Source organism: Protopterus annectens, chromosome 2.part1 (genome assembly GCF_019279795.1).
Source record: "Protopterus annectens isolate FY-2018-M chromosome 2.part1, PAN1.0, whole genome shotgun sequence".
NCBI classification, from domain to species: domain Eukaryota; kingdom Metazoa; phylum Chordata; order Ceratodontiformes; family Protopteridae; genus Protopterus; species Protopterus annectens.
The window spans coordinates 301,332,222-301,353,067 of record NC_056729.1 but is presented as its reverse complement, the minus strand read 5'-3'; the positions used below and the strand labels follow the sequence as shown (position 1 = coordinate 301,353,067).

At 38.9% G+C, this 20,846-nt stretch overlaps 1 protein-coding gene across 1 annotated transcript in view; it reads left to right on the top strand.

Moving 5' to 3' along the window:
• Positions 1–20,846, top strand: part of TBC1D1 (TBC1 domain family member 1) — a 2,608,647-nt gene that overhangs the window by 426,925 nt on the left and 2,160,876 nt on the right. Inside the window, exon 2 of the mRNA XM_044062143.1 lies at positions 8,882–9,385. Coding sequence (XP_043918078.1) covers positions 8,882–9,385 — 504 coding nt within the window. The remainder of the gene's footprint in view (positions 1–8,881; positions 9,386–20,846) is intronic.

The following is a 20,846-nucleotide window of genomic DNA, read 5'->3' as shown; positions in this document are numbered from 1 at the left end:
CCTTGGAAGCAAAGTTAAGCCATGAATGGCTGTTTATGTTCAATTTGCACTTTATTTGGTAGGATTTTACCCACTAAGAATGCAAATTTTTAACTTATGCCTATTTGATGGGTTCATGGTGTTGCCTATGAGCCTTTTGCAATGAATGAGGGTGTTGAGAAAGTTAAGCCCTGTATTTGTGCATTTACGGATTCCTAACCAATGAGAGTACTAAGTTTTGGCAATTTGTTTGCATTCTAGGTTATTTTGCATAATGTGTTCTGATTGGTTACTGTGTCCAAATCTGTCCGTCTGTTATTTTAATGCGTTTTTATGTTGGTGCCAATTGTTTCATTTCTACCTTCCTTTATGGCAATGCTTATGGTGTTGATGATTCTTGTGATGAGCTACAAGCCATGCTTTGACAACGTATAGGCTTAAATTAGTGATACTGAGTGGCTAATATTACTGTTTTCTGACAGCGATTAGCCTTACTCATAGTAAGGTCTTGAATTTTTATCTTGATTGGCGGCTAGCATTGACCTATGTTTCTTATTGGTGGATGTTCACCCAATAAGAATATGAGAGTTGAATTATTCGCTATATAGTAGATATCACAAATTGTGTTTGCGAATGAAACTTTACAGTGTTGAGGATTCCTGTGATGATTTATAAGTCACTTTTTAACAATCTATAGGGTAAAATTAGCCGTAGTGATTCAATAATACTGTTTTTCAATGCCAAGTTGCTGTATTCACATCAATGCTGTGAATTTTAGATCATGATTGGTGGCTGGTGCCGAATTAGGTTTCCTATTTGTCGACGTGCATCCAGTAAGATAATTATAGCGCAGTCTTTGTTGTTGTTGTTATTTGTCTTTCGTTTTTTCTTGGTAAGGCGTCGCCACAGCAGAACTCTGGTCCGCTAATGATTGGCAGTAGATTTTTACGAAACGCCAAGGTGCCAGCTTGACGCCCAACCTTCAACGAAGGCACACCCATTTATGCACGCATGACTTTCGAACGCTACCCAACCATGGGGAGGACATGCAGACTCCACACAGAAGGCACTCCCAAGCCCAGCCGAGAATCGAAGAGGAGAACCTCTTGCTGTGAGGTGACAACGCTACCGCCGTACCACCGCGGCATAGTGGATTTTATTAATCCGTGGTCGTAAATGAAACTTAGTTTACAAGTTTATTAGGCTGATATGCCCTTCGTATTAAATAAATGGGTACCCATGAGTGTAGAAAATGAATTTTATTGCTCAAACTTTTAAGCTAAAAATATTTACAATCACGTTAGCCAGTTGAAAAACATACACATTTAGTATATCCTGCGTGGTTAAACATGATGGTACTATTTTTATATATATTTTTACATCTGATATTTTCTTTTTTTATTTGAAATGCATTCCAGGTTTTGAACTGAATGTCATTGCAATTTAAAGATATCATTTATTGTTAAAATTATTCATGATTAATATGTTGTAAGAAAGAAAATTGATTGGTTCATGTTTTTGTTTTAAGACGCCCATTGGCCCAGTTGCTTTTGGTGATGATTGGACAATGGATGGGTGTGTAGGGGCTTGGGATTATCGTTATAGGAACTTTTTTATTGGTTATTAAAAGGAGGTGTGTATTATGGAGATAATTTCATTGGTCCAAATGTTTTTTTAAAAATGCAGGTGCTAAATAAGTATTTTATCTGATGAAGTTCTGTTGTGCATTGGACGAAATCCTATATGTGCGAATAAAAGGATAATATTTTTGCAGTGCGTTGGGAATTTCTTGGTGAATTTTGGACTAACTGTTTGTGGTGGAACTTTCTATGCTTGTCTTTTGGACTTTTGGAGTTTTTTGTTTCATTTGGGTTATTCTGAGTGAGAGTTGCACATGTATGGTTGAACCTGTCTGTGAGTGTGATTGGGTGAGAGGAAGGTGTGTCTCATGTATGGCGAATGTCTATGTGGGATGCCTGGAGTGTGTGCTTGTGTGTGTGTGTGTGTGTGTTTGTGTGTGTGAAAGACTGAGGGGGGTATGAGCCACAGAGAAAGAGTTCAACTTATTTGTGCCAAGGTTTTGGAACAAGCTAAAAATAATGCAAGAATGACAACCCAAAATCTGAGAAAATGTTTAAATATTACAATAATTCACTTACAAGTTACAGTACATTTTCTGAACAATAACAAGTCTGAAACACTAATGTTTAGCATTACTGATTGACTGTAATTCTCTGTGATTTATTTTTTCAGGGGCATTGCAAAAATAAGAGGAAAAGTCATGAAGATTTTGTTAAAATCAGGGACCGTTGAGAGGTATGGGTGGTAAGGATGAGTGTTTGCGATCAAGAGGGGTTGTCATTTACAATGAGTGTCTATATGCATGTGTGGAGATTATCAGTGAGCCTGTGAATTGGTGTGTGTCTGTATGAATGTCTGCATATGTGTGGTGGAGAGTGAATGAATGAGTGCCTGTGCTATTGCACACGCATGGACAGCCAGTGGAAATTTGTCACTGAAAAGTGTTATTTAGCACTGGTGGTATAATTACACTTGAGTCATAGACATGCAGAGTAGCAGATAATGAGGTCTTCCTCATTGCTGCTAATAACATCTTTGAATCGCATTTCCAATGTTCCTGTAAAATGCCCCTTTAAGCTGCAGCAGTTTATGCAAACAGTGGGTTTCTTACTGAATTACATATGGTGTCCCAGAATACTTAGCAAATATTCTCGGTCTTCTGTTTGGAGTTTTAGACAATATGAGAAGTAAAGTAACTGAAATGGATACATCAGTGGGTGAGATTCCAGTTCTACAGACCTGTTTGATAACACTTTCTTTGCAGAGAATGAGTGAACTGATTACTATTTGATGAACAATTATGGAAAACATTTTTTATAAAAGTCAAACAATTCATTCAACACTAGCAACAATATATGTCAGCAAATTCCAGATGAAAGTTATGACACACGGGCATCACTTAAAAACAGTGAAAGTAAGTTAACAAAATGCAAATCTGTTATGCTTGGCATTTTATTTTATTTTAGTCTGGAATGTCTTGAGACTGAGCAAGTGCCAATGGGTTTGTGTTTCAACACTTACCCTGTTGACAACACTTCAGAGGGTCACTTAGGTTTTGGACAGAGGACAGACAAAGGTGAAGGTGTTTTGACAGAGAAAAAAATATACAGATGCAACGAATTTGTTGATAACAGATGTAGAAAACTTCAAGATTGTTACAAGGGCCAACATTAATATTGCATGTAAATAGATACACAAACACATTGATGAGTTATTTCTAAAACATCTTTTCATAAATTAGGAGGTTTGTTTGGAATCCCTAAAATTAACAAGAACAAGACTCATGCTCTGATTAGACCTGTAGTAGCAGCATCAGGGTCTAAAGCATAGCATATATAGCCCTGTATGTTGACAGTAAGAGGAAGGACAAGTTTATGCAATAAAATTGCATATAAGGGATTTATAGGACTCATTCAACAAAATACTTAAATTTTCAGTTGATTTAAATAAATTGTTTACTGTCACTGCAACTGTCTCTTTGTATGTCTGCATGACCAGGGTGTTGATTGGTATAAGATGTTTTTCAGTCAGTGATATTAATATAATTTAAGTAATAAAAAGCATCAACAAATTTCAGGTCTAGCCATGGGTGCATTTTTTCCTGCTGTATTTGCAAAGTTGGTTTTGGCACACTGAAGTGTTTATATACTTTACCACCCTTTAGTCATGTTAAATTTTATAGATGACATATATACGTTTTTTTTTTTTTTTTTTTTTTTTTTTTTTTTTTTCTATTAGTCATGGTACAAAGGACAATTTTCCTTCACTTTGCTGATGAATTACATGCTACAGTAATTTTATTTCTAATATTTCAGATTGATTGTATCCAGTTTTGGATATTAATCTGGATTTTAACACAAAAAAGAAAACATTTGTATTTACAGAACATAGTTTTTTGAGAAAAGTTGTTTATCTGCAACAAGTTATCACCCAGTTTACATCACAAAAATAGTGTTAAAAATCAAAGTTTTAGACGTAAAATCTTAGTGTGTTCTGCAGTATGGTCTTAGACTGGATTTGGATTATATAATACCTTTCCCAGAGGGTGAGGGTTTAACAAATCTTCATCTTACCCATTGGATAGTGGACTCCCTCCAGGTTTGATTCTAGCCACAGTGCTTTTCACAGTGTTTTTCATGTATGTATGTGTGTGTGTGTGTGTGTGTGTGTGTGTGTGTGTGTGTGTGTGTGTGTGTGTGTGTGTGTGTGTGTGTATTTTTCATATATTTTATGAACCTAAGTTGGACATGCTACACTTAAATAAATCCCAATCCCTCAGAGCTACACGCTCCAGGGATCTAAACCTTGTCATCACAATAAACAAAACATGCTGGAGGGATAGGTTCCTGACCCAGAGACTCCCCAGACTCTGGAATAGATTGCCCATACATGTCAAGCAGAGTGCCTCTTTGGACCTCTTCAAGAGGAACCTTGATGTTTGGATGGGAGAAAGGAAATTCACCCCAGGGATCACGTCAGTCGCCCTGCTAGACAGGGGTCCAGGAAAGTAAATAATGTGGGAAGAAATAGCCAGGGAATTGTTATGGCTAGGCTTGTATAGGCCCTAGGGCTGATAGCCTAGTACCAACCTATGAACCTACACACACACACACACACACACACACATATATATATATATATATATATATATATATATATATATATATATAGATATATATATACATATATACACATACATACATACATACACTTCCTTTCTGAGGTCGAATTAGAGAAAGGGAACTTGCACATAATTTTTATGCAGATGAAGTGCAATTTTTGTTTTCCTCAACATGAAATGGCAAGTGTATATTCCTTAGCAGACCTCCTTGAAGTCATACGTTTATGGCTTTCTAGTTATCGTTTGAGAATGAGCAAACTGAGAGTGTGGCAAGTCAACTCCCTTGAGAGATTCATGTGCCCCTTCTCTTGTGAGCCATATTTTATATGATGGAAATAAGTCTGAGTTTGTTGGGAAAGTGAGCAATTTATAAGTCATCCTAGATCAAAGGCTGACTCCTAGGGACTGAGTATCAGCCTCTGTAGTCATCTTGTTCCTATTTGAGAGAAATATATAAGGTAGAGCACTTTTTTATCTCAACCTGATTTCTCAGTAGTAGTACATGCCTTAGTCTTGTCACTGCTGGATTACTGCAGTGCCTTTTACCAAGGACTCCGCAACACTGAACATGATTGGTTACAGTTAGTGCAAAACTCTGCTACCAGGTTATGTACCAGTACTTAGCATTACCAACACATTACTCCTGTCTAGACCAGTTTATTCAGGCTACTGGTTTGTTTTAGGATTATATTTGCAATGTTGGTGTATTTGTACATAAGTGAATAGGTCCCTCCTACTTAAAGTAGTTAGCAGTACTGTACACCCCAACAAGGGTGCTGTACTGTGCTACTCAGGGGTTGCTAGTCGTTTTGTAATTCAGCTTAAAAATAAAAGTATCTTCTCTTTTGCTTTCCATGGTCCTCACTTGTGTAACGTACTACCTTGGTGGCTGTGGGAGTGGCCTTCTTTGGCTGGCTTTCATAGGTCAGTAACGCATCTATTTGGGAGTAGGATGAGATACAATGTTAATTGGCTTTCCCAGACTGTATTGCTGTTTTATGTGCTGTATGTTCATTCTAAATTGTTGTATTGTTGTATGTTGTTCTAATTTGCATAAGTGTTTTGGTGAAATATACCTAAACTTTGGAAGTTGGCTAATGTGGATTAAACTTTTCTCAAAGTATTTAGAGAACCTCATACTACGTTTATTGAAAGAGGGTCTGTATCTCATTTCTTTGACAGTATTGCAACTGAAAGAGTTGACAACAGAAAATTATATTTTAGCCTGTTTTAAACAGACTTGGCATTATTACTATTCAGCAAAAGCACATTGAGCAGAAAGATTTTGAATTAGATGTGTGTTACTCACAGTACTGATAGTGGAGGCAAAAAAACATTTTCAAGATCAATTGGAAGACTCTTACGTCAATGAAGAATTTTATAGGTTAGTGGCTAAAGAACCAAAATTAATACACCAAAAAGGACAGTAATTAAAACAGTTCTTTGAAAGAAATGACAATATACTGATAGGTTCGTAGGTAAGTACCAAGCTAACTGTCTTTGTGGGCCATTTTAAGCTTAGCTAACTTGTGTCTGTGAGGTAAGCACCTTAACCATTATGACAACCTCTAACCCCTCAGAATGGCACTATGTTAACCATGAACATTAGCAGATTAAATAGAATGGATAAATGTGACAGTTGCTTAGAGTGCCGTTATGTCAATAAAGGGCCATTAATTTTTCTGTATCATCTGAAAACTACCTTCAATATAAAGAGACACTAATTCTAACCAACGTTATGGTGGTTTGTTTGCCAACGTGCCTTGGATGTGAAGGTTTTAATGTAGGAAAAAACTAGAGCAGGTTAAGCAAAGAAATCTGTGAATGCATATATGCCATTCAGTCTGATAACAGCAAAGCTTTGTTTAAGCACACTTTGATACGCTTAACATACAAAGTGTTTTTGTTAACAGTGTTAAGAGTTTCTTAAGTAGATTCAAGGGTAGAAGATAATGAGTTTTCATTAGAATTTAGAAATCTAAATTGGCAATTAAATTAAGTGCTATTATTCCATCAAGTCTAAATGAATAGGTCAGTATATGCAGTATGTTCAACTTACATTCATTGATATAGTGTTAAGAAACCTTAAAATTATTTTTTATTCAGTTCATGAAAGAGTATTGTATTTTAATACATTTAAAAAAATGGTTTATATTGCTTTTGTCTGGATATTTAAGTTGTGTGGAGCATGTGGCTTTAAATGTCGATTTAAATTTGGATTTAATGTTGTGATTATTTGGAGAGGTGATTTAAACTGAAACAGTTTAATTATTAAGTCTCATGTACTATTTGAGACAGTGTCACTTAAATGTCATTTTAAAACTGTGCTTTTTGTGCCTTCCTTTGGTGGTGAATGAAGAAAGCAAGTCTAAGATGACATCTTTGCTCAGATTAGCAGAATTATTTTGGAAAAGAGTGAGAATGGAAATAAAACCAGACAAAAATGAGGTGCCAACAGAAAGTGTAAAAAAAAAAAAAAAGAATATAAAGAACATGGCCAGTAAAAAAAAAAAATGGAAGGGCCGCAGTTGTAGTGCTAAGTGTTGAGAACTCTTGAAACAACTACTTGTCTATCAATATCTGATGCATAAATGGCTGAGGAGAGATGAAGTTAAATAAAAAACTAAAGGTTTATAGTGGCAGCACAAGACAGAGGGCTCCCTACATGTTGGTTTACAAAATCCATAGAAAAAGTGGTAGATAAAGACAAACCTGGATTCTGTAGTGCAAAACTGGAAAGAGATGGACATCTTATTGCTGGTTGCAGCATACTCATGACTGAGGGTCTGCTTACTGAAAGGTACAATAATGTGGCAAGATTGTTGCACTGGAGATTGTGCAAGCACTACAACATGCAGTTGTCTGAGAAGCTTTGGAAACATGAACCCTAAAGAACTGATTGAAATGAAGATGTTCTGATCACATGGGATCATTCAATAATAAAAGGAATGTAGAAGCAAGAAACATGTAGTAGTCAAAGAAAAACGGACAAAAGTAACACTAATCATTGAAATAGCTACACCGAGTAATTGTAGTGTTTTGCATACTGAGAGGTATAAAGTCATAAAAATCCATTATATGCAAGTAGAAACTAGAGCAATACAGAATAAAGAGACACAGGTATTTCTAGTACTACTAGGGGTAACAGAGCTAATAAAAATAGAATTTTCATGTATACGTAATATGCAACCAGTGTATGTAACTCATATGAATTACAGAAGGAGGCATTTCTGGGTGCATTGTGGTTTGAGAAGAATTTTTATTGGCAAACATCAAAGACTGAAGCAATTGTAATGTCATGAACTTTAATCATGCCCTGTCTCAGGAATGAAATCCACTCCTCTCATGTTATTGGAAACCCAAAACGTTTGGAGAAATGAAAAAAAAAAAGAAACTTGTCTGTTGTTGGATTTGTCTTATTGCCTGAACTGTCTGCATTCATGGAAGCCATATTCAAGGCCTTACCCATCCTTTGCTTGATGCAACTGTTTTGTCTTCCCTTCTCAAGTGATTTAACAGAATGCACCTAGGAAGGACATGGAAAGAGCTGACATCCGATATAGTTCCATTCTGTCATTAGTTTAAATATAGCCTAGTGCTGAGTAGGCACTTGCCACCTATATTCAAGTGGTAATTATGTTTACCATAAAATAACATTTTTTTTTTAATTTTCCATACATTTCTCTGCAGCTACAACCCCCAGCCCTGCAGTGTTCTGCCATGTATCTGCTAAAGTCAATGCCGTCCATGCCGGATTCTGCAGACACTATGGACTTAGAAGTACTTCTAAAATGCCACATTTGGAGTCTGTACTTTGGGGAAAAATCATTCAGTTTCACTGCTTTCACTTTAAAAGTTCTCCACCATTTCCCTGGTCAGATTATTGGTACCCACATGCTTATAACATTAGGGTCCTTATTTCCTTTTTTTTTGCTAACCCTTTTAATGAACACTGGACCTGTTCTATGTTGTACTAGAAAGGTACTGTTTCAGTTCAGTTTTTTTGTATTTGTTTCCCATCCAAAATGAAATGATTATTGTTCCAATTTTAATTTCCATGTGTGTTCGTATGTATCATTATAGTATGACAGTGTACTTTTCTATGCTTTTTTAAACCTGGAAAAGCTGGAGCTAATGACTAAATATTTGGTAAAACTGAAGGACATAAACCTGATTCTGGTGTTTTCCGTCTTCTTCTAGGTTCCAGAGATCATTAGTAACATCAGACAAGCCGGAAAAACTGCTCGTCAGGAAGAAGTGAGACCACGGCTAGCTGATCCAGATGACACATTTGCCAAAAAGTTTGAAGTTTTGTTTTGTGGCTGTGTTTCCGTAGCTCACAGGAAAGCCCCTCCAGCACTGATAGATGAATGTATAGAAAAATTCAACCACCTTTGTGCCAAGAAATCAGAGAATGCAGTCCTAGAACAACCTGGGATATCAGATTCATTGAAAACTTCACATTCAATGGATAATTGTACATTACTAGATGGTAAATTGCACAGTATGAAACTGAACCCAGACTCTTCTTTTCCAAGTGGTTCTGCAACAGTACTGTTTAATAATGATTTGCAGGATGATAGCAGCAGCTCTGCGAGTTCTGTAGATGATGGCACTCCACCACAGGTCCGAAAACATCAAAGAAGACGGCATGTGTATGTTCAGCCCACGGACATTGAACAGAACAGGACCATGTTGTTCACGGTATTGTATTAATGAACTTGTATATCTATCACTGACATATCTCTAGAAAAATCTTTAACTGGTGCCTTTTTTTTCAGACTCTTCAAATTAAGATAATTGCTGAGTGCTAATTCTTAATGCAGACAGTTTATTTGCAATTCTTTTCTTTTTTCATGAAGAATTTAAAACATCACATTACCTAACTTACAGAGATGTGAATAATGTGGTGCATTGCTACGTTTCACGTATCTCAGCAGGCTATTTTGTTTTTTTTTTAACCAAAGAAAGTGTTAAATTCTACCATATAGGTAGCATTTGTTTGTGGAAAATGTGTCAAACTATTAATTAGATTTGCAGATAGATTAATCCACTGGATTAATATTTGTGACTAAACACATGTCCAATGTCTCATCCTGGTAGCATTCTTTCTCTTGTACTACTTACTTGGCATCTTTCTATGTGCATTCCATTCAGTGTCCAGATTAATGACAGATTAGCTGCAGCATATCTCACTTTTAGTAATTGTAAAGATTTTATGTTGTATGTCTGAGAGTAACATTCAAGACATAGAGTAATCCCCAATTAGCAATGGAAGAACTTTGAAGTAATACATTTTTAATAGTTGAAAAATAAATTATAAAACATTGAAAGTTTTTTTGACAGTAATACAGATTGTAGTCATACAGTAATGAACAGAATATTTCTTTACAGTCGTTCATTTTCTCATGCTTCCTTTATTCTGTCTATGGGTGTGGAAGAACCAGATCCTTGACCAACAGTTGGTGGGTATATGAGAGACCGTCCTGAATGGAAAACAACTACACTGCAGAATACACTCACTCACTGAAATTTAGAGTTTACCACTCATTTATTGCTTTGTCTTTGAGATAAGGGTTTAAAGTGGACGACCTTAAAAAAAACCCACACAGAGAGGAGGATATGTGACTCTGTGCAGAAGCCATCCTGGTTAGGAGATGAACTGGATAATCAAGCTTTTTGAAGCTGCAGCGATACCCACTGCATCAGTTTGCTACCTATATTTGCTACACCCCCGTGATTACGTTTGTATATTCTCTTCAAAGACATTGAAGAGGTGCTCGTACTCTTTTTAAATTTTTTAATTTGTCACAGTATTTTGTGTTGGCTAGACTGATGTACTAGAAAAAAATCTATTTTGTGACATTGTATGAATCAACTGTTATTTAACAGTTTCTGTAACAGCACAGGCTAACAGGACATAAGCTTAATATGTACTAGCAAGTTATGCAGCTCTCTGTACAAGTGCAGTAAAGGAACATGTAGGTTGTTTACAAATCATTTTGTTTTCTTTTATATTTCACTCTGACTTGTATAGACTATGAGAAGCTTTCTTAATAGCTTTCTCCATATTGCATTCTAATTAATTACATTACTTTTGTTACATGATTTTTAATGGATAGCTGATGACAAGGCTTGTTAACTGCCAGTGTTTAACACTGTCAGTATGTTACCGCTTACCTATAAGTGATCCTGAAAATGAAGCTGAAGGTCAGTATAACATCTGATTTCATGTTTCTAGTTTTGTTCATTGTATAGGTTGTTGGATCTGATTGGATTCTTCTTCCAGAGCTTCTCCTTTAGCCACAATTCAGTCTTTCTGCCTAAAATAACTAAGATCTTGTTTGCTCCCTATTCCATCCTGATGTGTTATCGGAGAGCTCTCGTACTTGTGTCATGATAAGTTTACGTTTTTCTGCTAATTTCCTTCTTGACTCCTCCCTATAGTTGCAATGTAGTGCATTTATTGCAAAGGATAGTATTAGGTTAGGTTTAGGTAGATTATAACTAGTGTTGAGCTTATTTATATTCTATAGTGTGATCTTTCTAGATAATTCTAGTATTTCATAAACTTAGCCTGATAACATTTGTGTGTATGAATGTTTTTCTTCTATTAGAAGTGGTTTAGATTGTAGTTGGATATATATATATATATATATATATATATATATATATATATATATTATATGTGTGTGTGTGTGTATTTGAGTTTATAAATTTGTATATACATTTTTTTCAGGTATTGTTGATATATTTTTCTGGTGTCAGACAAACCATCAGAATTTAAAAGGTGCTTAGCTTGTGGAGCCAAGATCTCTCCGTAGTACCCCCATTCCTGGTGTGTGTATTGCTTAGGTGCAGCTCTTCTTCAGGCAAGTTGTGATATTTGTTCTGCATTTGGTTCTAGAGCTATTCAGGAAGTAGGGTAAACTGATTATTAAGGGTTTGCTTCCCACCCAAGTCAGGATCTTCTACATCTGCTATGTCTTCAGAAGCAAGACCTCCCTCTCCTTTTCCCAGTTCTGAGAAGACGAGAAACAAAAGGACACGTCTAAAGAAAAACACAGAAGTCTTTAGAGAAAAGGTCTGAAGATCAGAAGAGGCTTGATAAGCCAAGAAAACGGTCCCCAGATCCATCCATTTTATTAGGTGCAATACTTACTAATTCGGTGCAGTATGATCCACCAAAAAGTCTAGTCCAAACCCACTCTCCTTTACTTTTTTTTTTCAACCACATTGAGCCATCCATCCATTCTCATTCACTGATCCTAAAAGATCAATCATAGACCTCACCCAATCATCAAATCATTTCATATGAGGATCCAGATGATCAACTATGAAATGGATGGGAATGGACAAACGATGACATTTTTTGAGGACACAGATCCAACTGGGAGTCCTCCCTGTACCATCCCCGAGAGGAGATCCAGGTACAGGGCCATCGACCCCAACACATTTTGCTTTGATACTGGTCCAGTATTTAAATCTCATTCTCATGGTTCCTAACCCTTCTTGTGCATCTCAGTCAGATCAGATAATCCAATGTACTTTAACTGCATCCCTTACTTTCTCAGCTGCGATATTATTACATCAGTATGAGCCCCGGAGATGAAGTGTTGATGTCAGAGCACCAACGGAGGAGTTGACCCCAATGTTTTTGGAGCCATTTCTCTCCCTCGGTGCCTTGGTGCTTGACATCTCGGGTCTGAGGTCCTCCTTGCAACCAATCTCCACTGAACGAGGGAGGCCTCCTGCGTCAGTTGAAAGAGGAAGTGCTATCTTAGTTAAAATTGTGGCATCAACTTTTGAGGCTGTGAAAAGGGCCTTGACTGGTCCAAGAAAGCATGTGTGTGCACCAAGTTCAGATCTGTCTCGGCACCTAGTAGAACTTGTTCCTTATGCCACTCGTTCAGGTCAGCAGGGACAGTCAGAACCCATAGGCTTTGAGACAGCTCAACACTCGAGGTCCTAGTCTGATTCTGAATTTTTTGGCTCATCTGCATCCTAGGTGGTTACCCCTCCAGATGTGCATGCAGATTTTATGACACAGAGGGTGTGGAAGGACTTTTTTTTTTTTTTTTTTTTTTTTAGAAATTGTCTCTGTAGTATCAAAAGATAGGAAGTAGTGGTCAAAAGAACCTTCAGTAGATGCCATGATGATAACAGCAGCCACTAAGAAAGAACTTTCTGAGGAGAGTTCTTCTGTCCATCCCTCCACAGTCAAGAGCTTTGGACAGATTAAGAATATGGAATTGCGCTTCAGTGACCTTTGTTCACAGAATGCTGAATTACCTTGCTCACTTGACATGCTTCCATATGGACTTGATCAAGGAGATTTTCAAGTATCTTTCAAGTAACTTGCCCTCGGATATCCAAAAAATAGTGAGCACCCAAATGTCTCTCCAACAATTTACATCTAATGTAGCCAAGTGCCTGTTATTCAGAGCAGTAGATGGCACAGCAAGAGCAGCTGGTACAGGTGTTACAATGTGACATCATACCTGGATGCTGCTAAGCAATTTCCCTGAAAGCTTCAAGGCTTCCTTTATTAATGCCTCTTTTGATAGTCCCACACTTTTTGGACCCAAGGTTAAAGAGACGCTTACCAAGAGAGAACAAGACTGTAACACACCCTGTCTGCTGTAGGAATCCATTTCTGCATTCGACAAAGGTCCTATTCCAGGAATCAAAGGGGTGGTTAGAATATGTGGTTCAGGAAATCACAGGATTTTGACCACGACACTCTTAGGGATAGACCCTCCCCTGAGGCAGAGGTGAGGGAGGCCAAATGGGCATCTCCCAAGAGGCAGAGGTGGACCACAAAAATGGGGTTTCTTGGTCCCTTCACTGAGAAACCCTACCAGCACACCTGAGGCAATAATGACTACTACAGTGTTGAGGCAGCTGGGGGGTGCTTAACCTTACTCACACAAGCCTGGCAAATCATTACTTCTGATTCATGGGTGTTAAGTATAATTTCTAGAGGCTATTTCATGCCCTTTTTGTATCTGCAAAGAAAAATCAAAGGTTCCTGATACTCTACCTGATCATTTGGAATCTGCAGTAACAGAAGTTTCAAAGTTGCTAGAAAAACGTAATTGAATGAGTCACCCCAGAGCAGTTAGAGTATGAAGTCTATTCCAGGTTCTTTTTAGTTCCAAAGATGATGGGACCTCGGGCAGATATTGGATCTCAGCCACCTCAATCAACTTGTCAAACAGATGAAATTCCAGATGGTCATAGTACACTCAATATTACCTCTGTTGAGGAAGGATGATTGGATGCACTCTGTAGATCTCCAAGATGTCTGCTGCAACTTAAAGATTCTAAAGAATCCAGAGGATTTTTTTTCCCATTACCAGCTGTGAGCCTATCCTTACCAATTCAGAGCACTACCATTCGGTCTCATCATAGCACCCCCCCCCCCCGGGGTGTTCACCAGGATTTTGATGTTAGTAGCAGCAGCTTACTTTTGAATGCAGAGGATCCAAGTCTTCCCATGTCTAGACAATTGGCTGTTAACTGCTGTCTCCAGGAATCTACTGCTATAGCACCAAGCTTTTCTACTTCATCTTGCAGATCAGTTAAAGATAACTGTCAATCATGTGAAGAGCAACCTGCCCCCATTCAGTAAAAATAATGTATAGGATTTCGGATCAATACAGTTCAACAAACTGCTAAACTTCCCTCAGCAGGAGTACTTTCATTAAGGCTGGTGGCCTTTCATGTAGTTCAGCATCCCTTTCTGCAAGCAAGATTGATTCTTCAGCTATTAGTTCTGATAGCTTCTACCATCACTTCAGTACCACTAACAGTGTTGCAGTGGACTCTTTCGATCCAGTGTTCACAGAATTTTCATCCCCTCCATGCCAGAAAACATCTCACTCAAGTTTGCAGAAACTGTATAACTTGGTGGATAACCTCTCTGTCAGTTGCAGAAGGGAGACTCTTATGTCCACCAGCCTCCCAGGCTACAGTAACCATGATGCTTCCCATTTAGGGTGAGGCAGGGGAATTTCGAGGGGAATACGGTTCAAGGAACATGGTAACCTGTGGAGGCCAAACTTCACATCAGTATCTTGAGATGAGAGTAGTCCTCCTAGCATTGCAGGTTTCCCAGGGCTACCTACCCAAGGGTGTGATTCCATCCAAATGGAGAAAATGTCAGTGGTGTGGTATGGTATCAAGAAATAGGGAATCATAATCATATGAATTTTGTCAGGAAGCCATGCAAGTCTGGGAATGACTGTGTCTTCCCATCGTTTTCTGGTAGCAGTGTATGTACATTTCTGGGACAATGAATGTATGAGCAGACAGGTTAAGCAGGTGTATCCTATTACCTCATGAGAGGTCTCGCAAAAAGACAGTGGCAACAGATATTTTCATCTGCTGGAGCAAACCTTGCTGTGACCACTTTGCCTCTTACCCGAGCAAAAAGAGCAGCAGTTACTTTGCCGTTATCCCTTCACAGGACAGTCACTGTTCTAGTGCATGCTTGGACCATGGGTCTCCTGTATGCATTCACATCAATACCTCTCTTGACAAAATTTCTACAAAAGGCCATGAGGTGCAGGACCAATGTGATCCTCATTGCTTCATTCTGGTCCCAGCAGCTTTGCTTCCCCGTTCTTTGACCTCATTTGCTACACCTTCCCTGGATGCTAGATTCCATTCCATATTTTCTAAGTCACCCATCCGGGATGACTCTACCAGATCTACAAGCCTAAATTTAACTACATTGGTTTCTCAGATTTTAATGATAGCCAGAGATGTCAGGTTGTCTTCTTCAATAGTACACATATGTTTTTCCTCTTAAAAGTAATCAGTCAAAAAGACTTATAAAAGTAAATGGAGAAGATTTTCTAGTTGTTTGTTTCACTGTTACAGTCATAACTGATATAATTTCCTGCCATGAAGCCCTTGGCCAGCCAGACTACTGGAGTATTTTCTCCTCCTCCTCCTCCTGAAGCCGGTAGATGCCTTTACAAATGTCAAGACGTCTGGGTGTAAAATAGGTTAGCTGGCACCATAACTTCGGATCTGATGATGTCCTTTTTATTCTTCCTCACTTATGGATCTGGATCTGATCCTCGGATCCAACTTGGCCACATTTACCAGACTTCGGATCTAACTCTCGACCTCCTTCCTCAGCCCATGATGCCCTAGTCAAACCCTAATGCCTCAAATCACGTTTGCCACCTTCGTGAACAGACACTGGTTCTACTCTTGAGCACTTTTACTAGTATTGTGAGTCTGATTATTCTTTATTACAAAATTTTTGATTACTACTTTTCTCTCTCCCTCTAGTTTTCGCTGGTCATCAGGGTTACTTCTTTCTTTCCCGTTCAGTACTATTTCATAGTACTCTGTCTCTGCCATTGCTGATATTGTATCCCTCTCTTATCCTTCTCTCTTGGGTGTTTCTGTTTACCATAATTTCTCCTGTTTAGTTATAAAAACAATTTGCTTAACCTGTTGATTATTCTTTGTAGTGTTTTGGTTTTCATCCTCATGAAATTATGTCAGACAAACCCACAGGCTTAATAAAAATGCACTTTTTTTGGGCATAAGATCCCAAACTCAGATGTCCACAAGGAATGTGTTTATCGCCTTGGAGCTGGGCACTTGGACAAGTCATGCAGAATCTGTTCCATGTTTAATCTGAGAGCACTGGCAGATAGAATGAATAAGCTTATTTTAAAGGATCTTCTTCCCACTTCTTCCTCTTCAGAGACTCAATCCCCCTCCAAACCTAGTAAGTCTGCTACTCTGGAGAACTGAAAGTGTTTTTCCTCAAAGCCCCCTAGGTGTTCGTCGGAGCTGCCAACAAAGACTAGGAAGCTCTCAGATCTGACACCTCTGGATCCAAAGATGTTTCAGCATTTGGATTTGAAGCCTTTGGATCCTAAGGCTTCGGCTCCTACAGTTATTATGATCAGTCCAACAGCTCCCCCAATCAGATTCTAAGTCATTGGATCCAAAGCCAGGTGCTTCCTTTAGGAGTGCTACTCTCGAATATATTATGTAACCACTTTTGCTCACCTTGCATGTTCAGCTTCTCCAAGCACCGCATAAGCATTCCAGGCCCCCTTCCACCAGGTCTTCCAGAAGTTTGCCAGAAGCTGATATGGGTAGGATGATGTGAAAGTTTCTCATAGTACAGATCCAGATGGGGGTCTAACATGCTCCATCCCCTGTCAGATCCAATAGTATGCCTGCTACATCTAAGACTATTATTTCTCCTTCTCCAATCCATCCAGCAGTTTCAAAGCCCAAGTATCCAAGATCCCCGAGAGGCACGGTGTTGGATCTGAGGAAAGTTTCTTCCTCCACTCCAACTGTTTTCCTGACTGGCAGATCCAGAGCATTGGACAAATTTGGGAAGTGGGTGTACACCTCAGTTACTTTTGCTCTGGCACACTTTCCTAGGCTTCAGAGAGACTTGACTAAAGAGCTGTCAAATACTCTCTGTGTCCTTGTCTGCTGAGGATTTCAGAAGGACCTCCTCTAAACTGGCCACTCTTTTATCTATTTCAAACACTTCAGTGAGGTTAATCTCTCACACTGCTGAAGGGACCTCACAAGCAGATGGTTCTGGCATCGTCATAAGGAGACACACCTGGATGTGTATGACTTTGCAGAGCCCTTTAAGATGTCTTTTGTTAATGTACCGTTTGATGGCACTTCCTTGTTTGGACCATCAGTAAAAGATATGCTTACCCAAGCAAACATGTCTGCTGTGGGGATTATGTTTTCTGATCAGTATCACTTCACTGAAGTTTACTTATCTGGAACGGCTATTTATTGAACAGACATCATCGAATGGCCCTTCATTGAACATTTACATAATTTACATCAGTTTTTCTCATGGTAAGAAATCACTTGGCCAGCATACCTACCTACACACATGCCACAGTGTATCAAACCCACCAAAGTGGGGGGCTATGCCCCACACAACCTCTTACTTTTATATACCAACTGGAAAATCATAAAAATAGACCTACAGTGACCAACATGGCAATGTTCATAAAACTTTAATGAAATAAAATGAAATATAAAAGTATAAAAGGATTAGCGCTTTCAGGCTCTAGCCCTTCGTCAGATCATGATCCAAGTAAAAAGCAACTCTATTAAACACCATTACATGGCCAGTCAATGATTAAGGTTACACCAGGTCCTATCAGTGCTTCTAAAGTACTGCCTGACTATCGAAATCTGGAGGTATTTGGGAGTCAGTTCTCTTTACACCTAGACACCTGGATAAACATAGCAAGAGATTTATGGATGCTAAGAATAATATCAAGAGGTTATTACATACCATTTTTCCTTCTTCCTCATTGTCAAAGGAAGAAACTTTCCAACATTACACCCAGTCAGAGGAAGACCAGAGCACAAGTAATACACAAACTGCTAGAAAAAAAAAAAGAGTCACCCAGAAGGTCCCACCAGATAGGATTTGGAACTTATTTGCACTTCTTTTTAGTGATAAAGAAAACAGGGAACCACAGTCCCATTTTGGATCTAAGCAAATTGAACCAGTATGTAAAGAAAGAGAAGTTCTAAATGTTCATGGTTCAGTCCATCTTCCCTTTTCTGCACAAGGATGTTTGAATGTGCTCTCTAGATCTTCCTGATTTGTAGTATCACATCAGAATAGACAGATGATCCAGAAGACATCTTCATTTTTAACTGGGAGATAGTCATTACCAATTCAGAGCGCTGCCCTTTGGACTCACCACAGCCTCCAGGATATTTACCAAATTCATGGCAGTAGTAGCAGCTCACTTGAGACTGAAGGGATTCCAAGTGTATCAATATCTGGACGATTAGCTCCTCACTGCCCCCTCCAAGCATCAACTACAGCATGCCAGTGACTATTTGCTCCAGATGTGCAACATTTTGGGCAGTATGATAAATCTTGCCAAATGAAAACTTGCACCAGTTTAGAGCCTGGAATTCATTTGGACAGTTTTGGACACAACAACACAGTTTTTTACCTCTCCACTGTGTTACTTACATCAGAAACCACATTCAGGCTATCCTTTCTCATCCATCTTCTGCAGCAAGATTAGTGCTTCATGCACTTTGGTCGATGTCAGAGGCCATAGTACTACTCCCTCTTGCACACTTATGCGAGTCCTCCAATGGATTCTAGCTGTACATTGGTCCATTCCATGTCAACCCCTGTCTTGTCAAGAAAAAATTGCCCCAATTTGCAAGCAACGCATTCGCTGGTGGATACAATCTGAAGATCTTTTTCTAGGCAGATCCTTTCTTGTACCAAATCCATTGGGGGGGAGGTGGCATTTCTTGAGAAGAACTGTTCAAGGCATGTGGTTCTCCCCAAGTGACCAAACTGCGTATCAGTATGCTAGAGGCGAGAGCAGTCCTTTTAGCTTTCCAGGCATTTCAAGATGCAATTTCCTTGGGGACTATTGCAGTTCACACCAACATGTCTGTAGTCTCGTACATCAGCAAACAAGGAGAAACTCAAATTTTATCCCTTTGCAGAGAGGCTATGAGGGTTTGGGAATAGGTGATCTTATCAAACTACTTTCTAATTGCAATGCACATTCTGGGGAAAACCAACATGCTTGTGGATAAACTAAGCAGATCCATTCTGATGCCTCACAAGTTGTCTCTCAGTCAGTCAGTAGCGGATATGATCTTCAGGTGTTGGGGCCAACCTTGCTGTGACCAGTTTGCCACTCTTCTCAAGAACAAGTGCAGAAAATACTTCGCTCTGATCCCCTCTCAGGAGGAGTCATTGAGAGATGCTTTTCTTCTTCATGCCTGATGGCTCCTGTATGCTTATTCTCCTCTTCCCCTGATTCCATGATTTTTGCAGAAAGCAAGGGTTGAAGAGTTTGATAATCCTAATTGCCCCTTTCTGGCCTCAGCAAGTATGGTTCCCATTTCTACGGTCTCTTCTTCATTATCCTCCAAGGATACTGGAGGCTACTTAGGATCTCCTCTCTCACCCGTCAGGGATTCAACACCCCAACAGTCAGGCTGTCAAGCTGACCACATGGTTTCTCCACTTCAAGTAATAGACAGTCCAGGTTCTCTTTCCCAGTTTTTGATATTATTTTGACTTCTTAAATGAATTCTACCAAAAGAGTTTATAAAAGTAAATGGAAAAGGTTCTCTGTTTGGGTGTCAGATCAGGAGAGTGATCCCTTTTCTGCACCATTTTCTGCTATTCATGTTCTAACAATTCTTTTCAAAGATGGGGCTAGTTTCTCAACAATTAAACTTCAGTTAGCAGCAATTTCAAATTTCCACACATGGAATAAATCTTTTTCCTTGGCTTTTTCTAGATTGTGTAAAGCTTTTATGTAAGGCATTTTTTTTCTGAGAGCTCCAATAAACTATAAATAAACAATGCCTTGTGATCCTACTTTGGTACTTGAAGGTTTAACACAAAAACCCTTTCAACTGTCAGACAAATGTGATCTAAAATTTCTGTCATGGATGACGGTTTTCTGTGGTAGCTATAATTCTGTCAAAAAGAATATCTGAACTTCAGGCTCTTTAAGTAAAAATCCAATACATTGTTTTTCATAAAGATAGGGTTTCCATGTGGACTAACCCCCTTTTTTTTTTTTTTTTTTTTTTTACCTAAAGTGCCTTCTGAAAATAAGGTCAACCAATCCATTCACTTGCCAGTTTTCTTTCCAAATTGTAAAGGAGAGTACATGCTAGGGCAGCCACGGTGGTACAGTGGTTAGCTTTGTCGCCTCACAGCAAGAGGTTCTCCGGTTCGATCATCGGCTGGGGTGCCTTCTGTGCGGAGTCTGCATATCCTCCACGTGGTTGTGTGGGTTTTCTCCGGGTGCTCCGGTTTCCTCCCACATCCCAAAGACATGCTGTAGGTGGATTGGACACTCTACATTGGCCCTAGGCATGAGTGTGTGCGTGTGTGTGCCTTCGTGGAAGGATGGGCACCGGGCTGGCAACTCGACACCGTAAAAACTCTACTGCTAATCATGAGCAGACAGGTGATCTGCTGTGGCTACCCCTAACTGGGAAAAAGCTAAAAGAAGAATAAGAAAGGAGAGTACATGCTACACCTCCTTGATGTGCACAGACAATTATGTTTTTACCTTCACAGGACAAAACAGTTTAGAAAGTCAGACCAGCTTTTTTTTGTATTTTTCTCTCC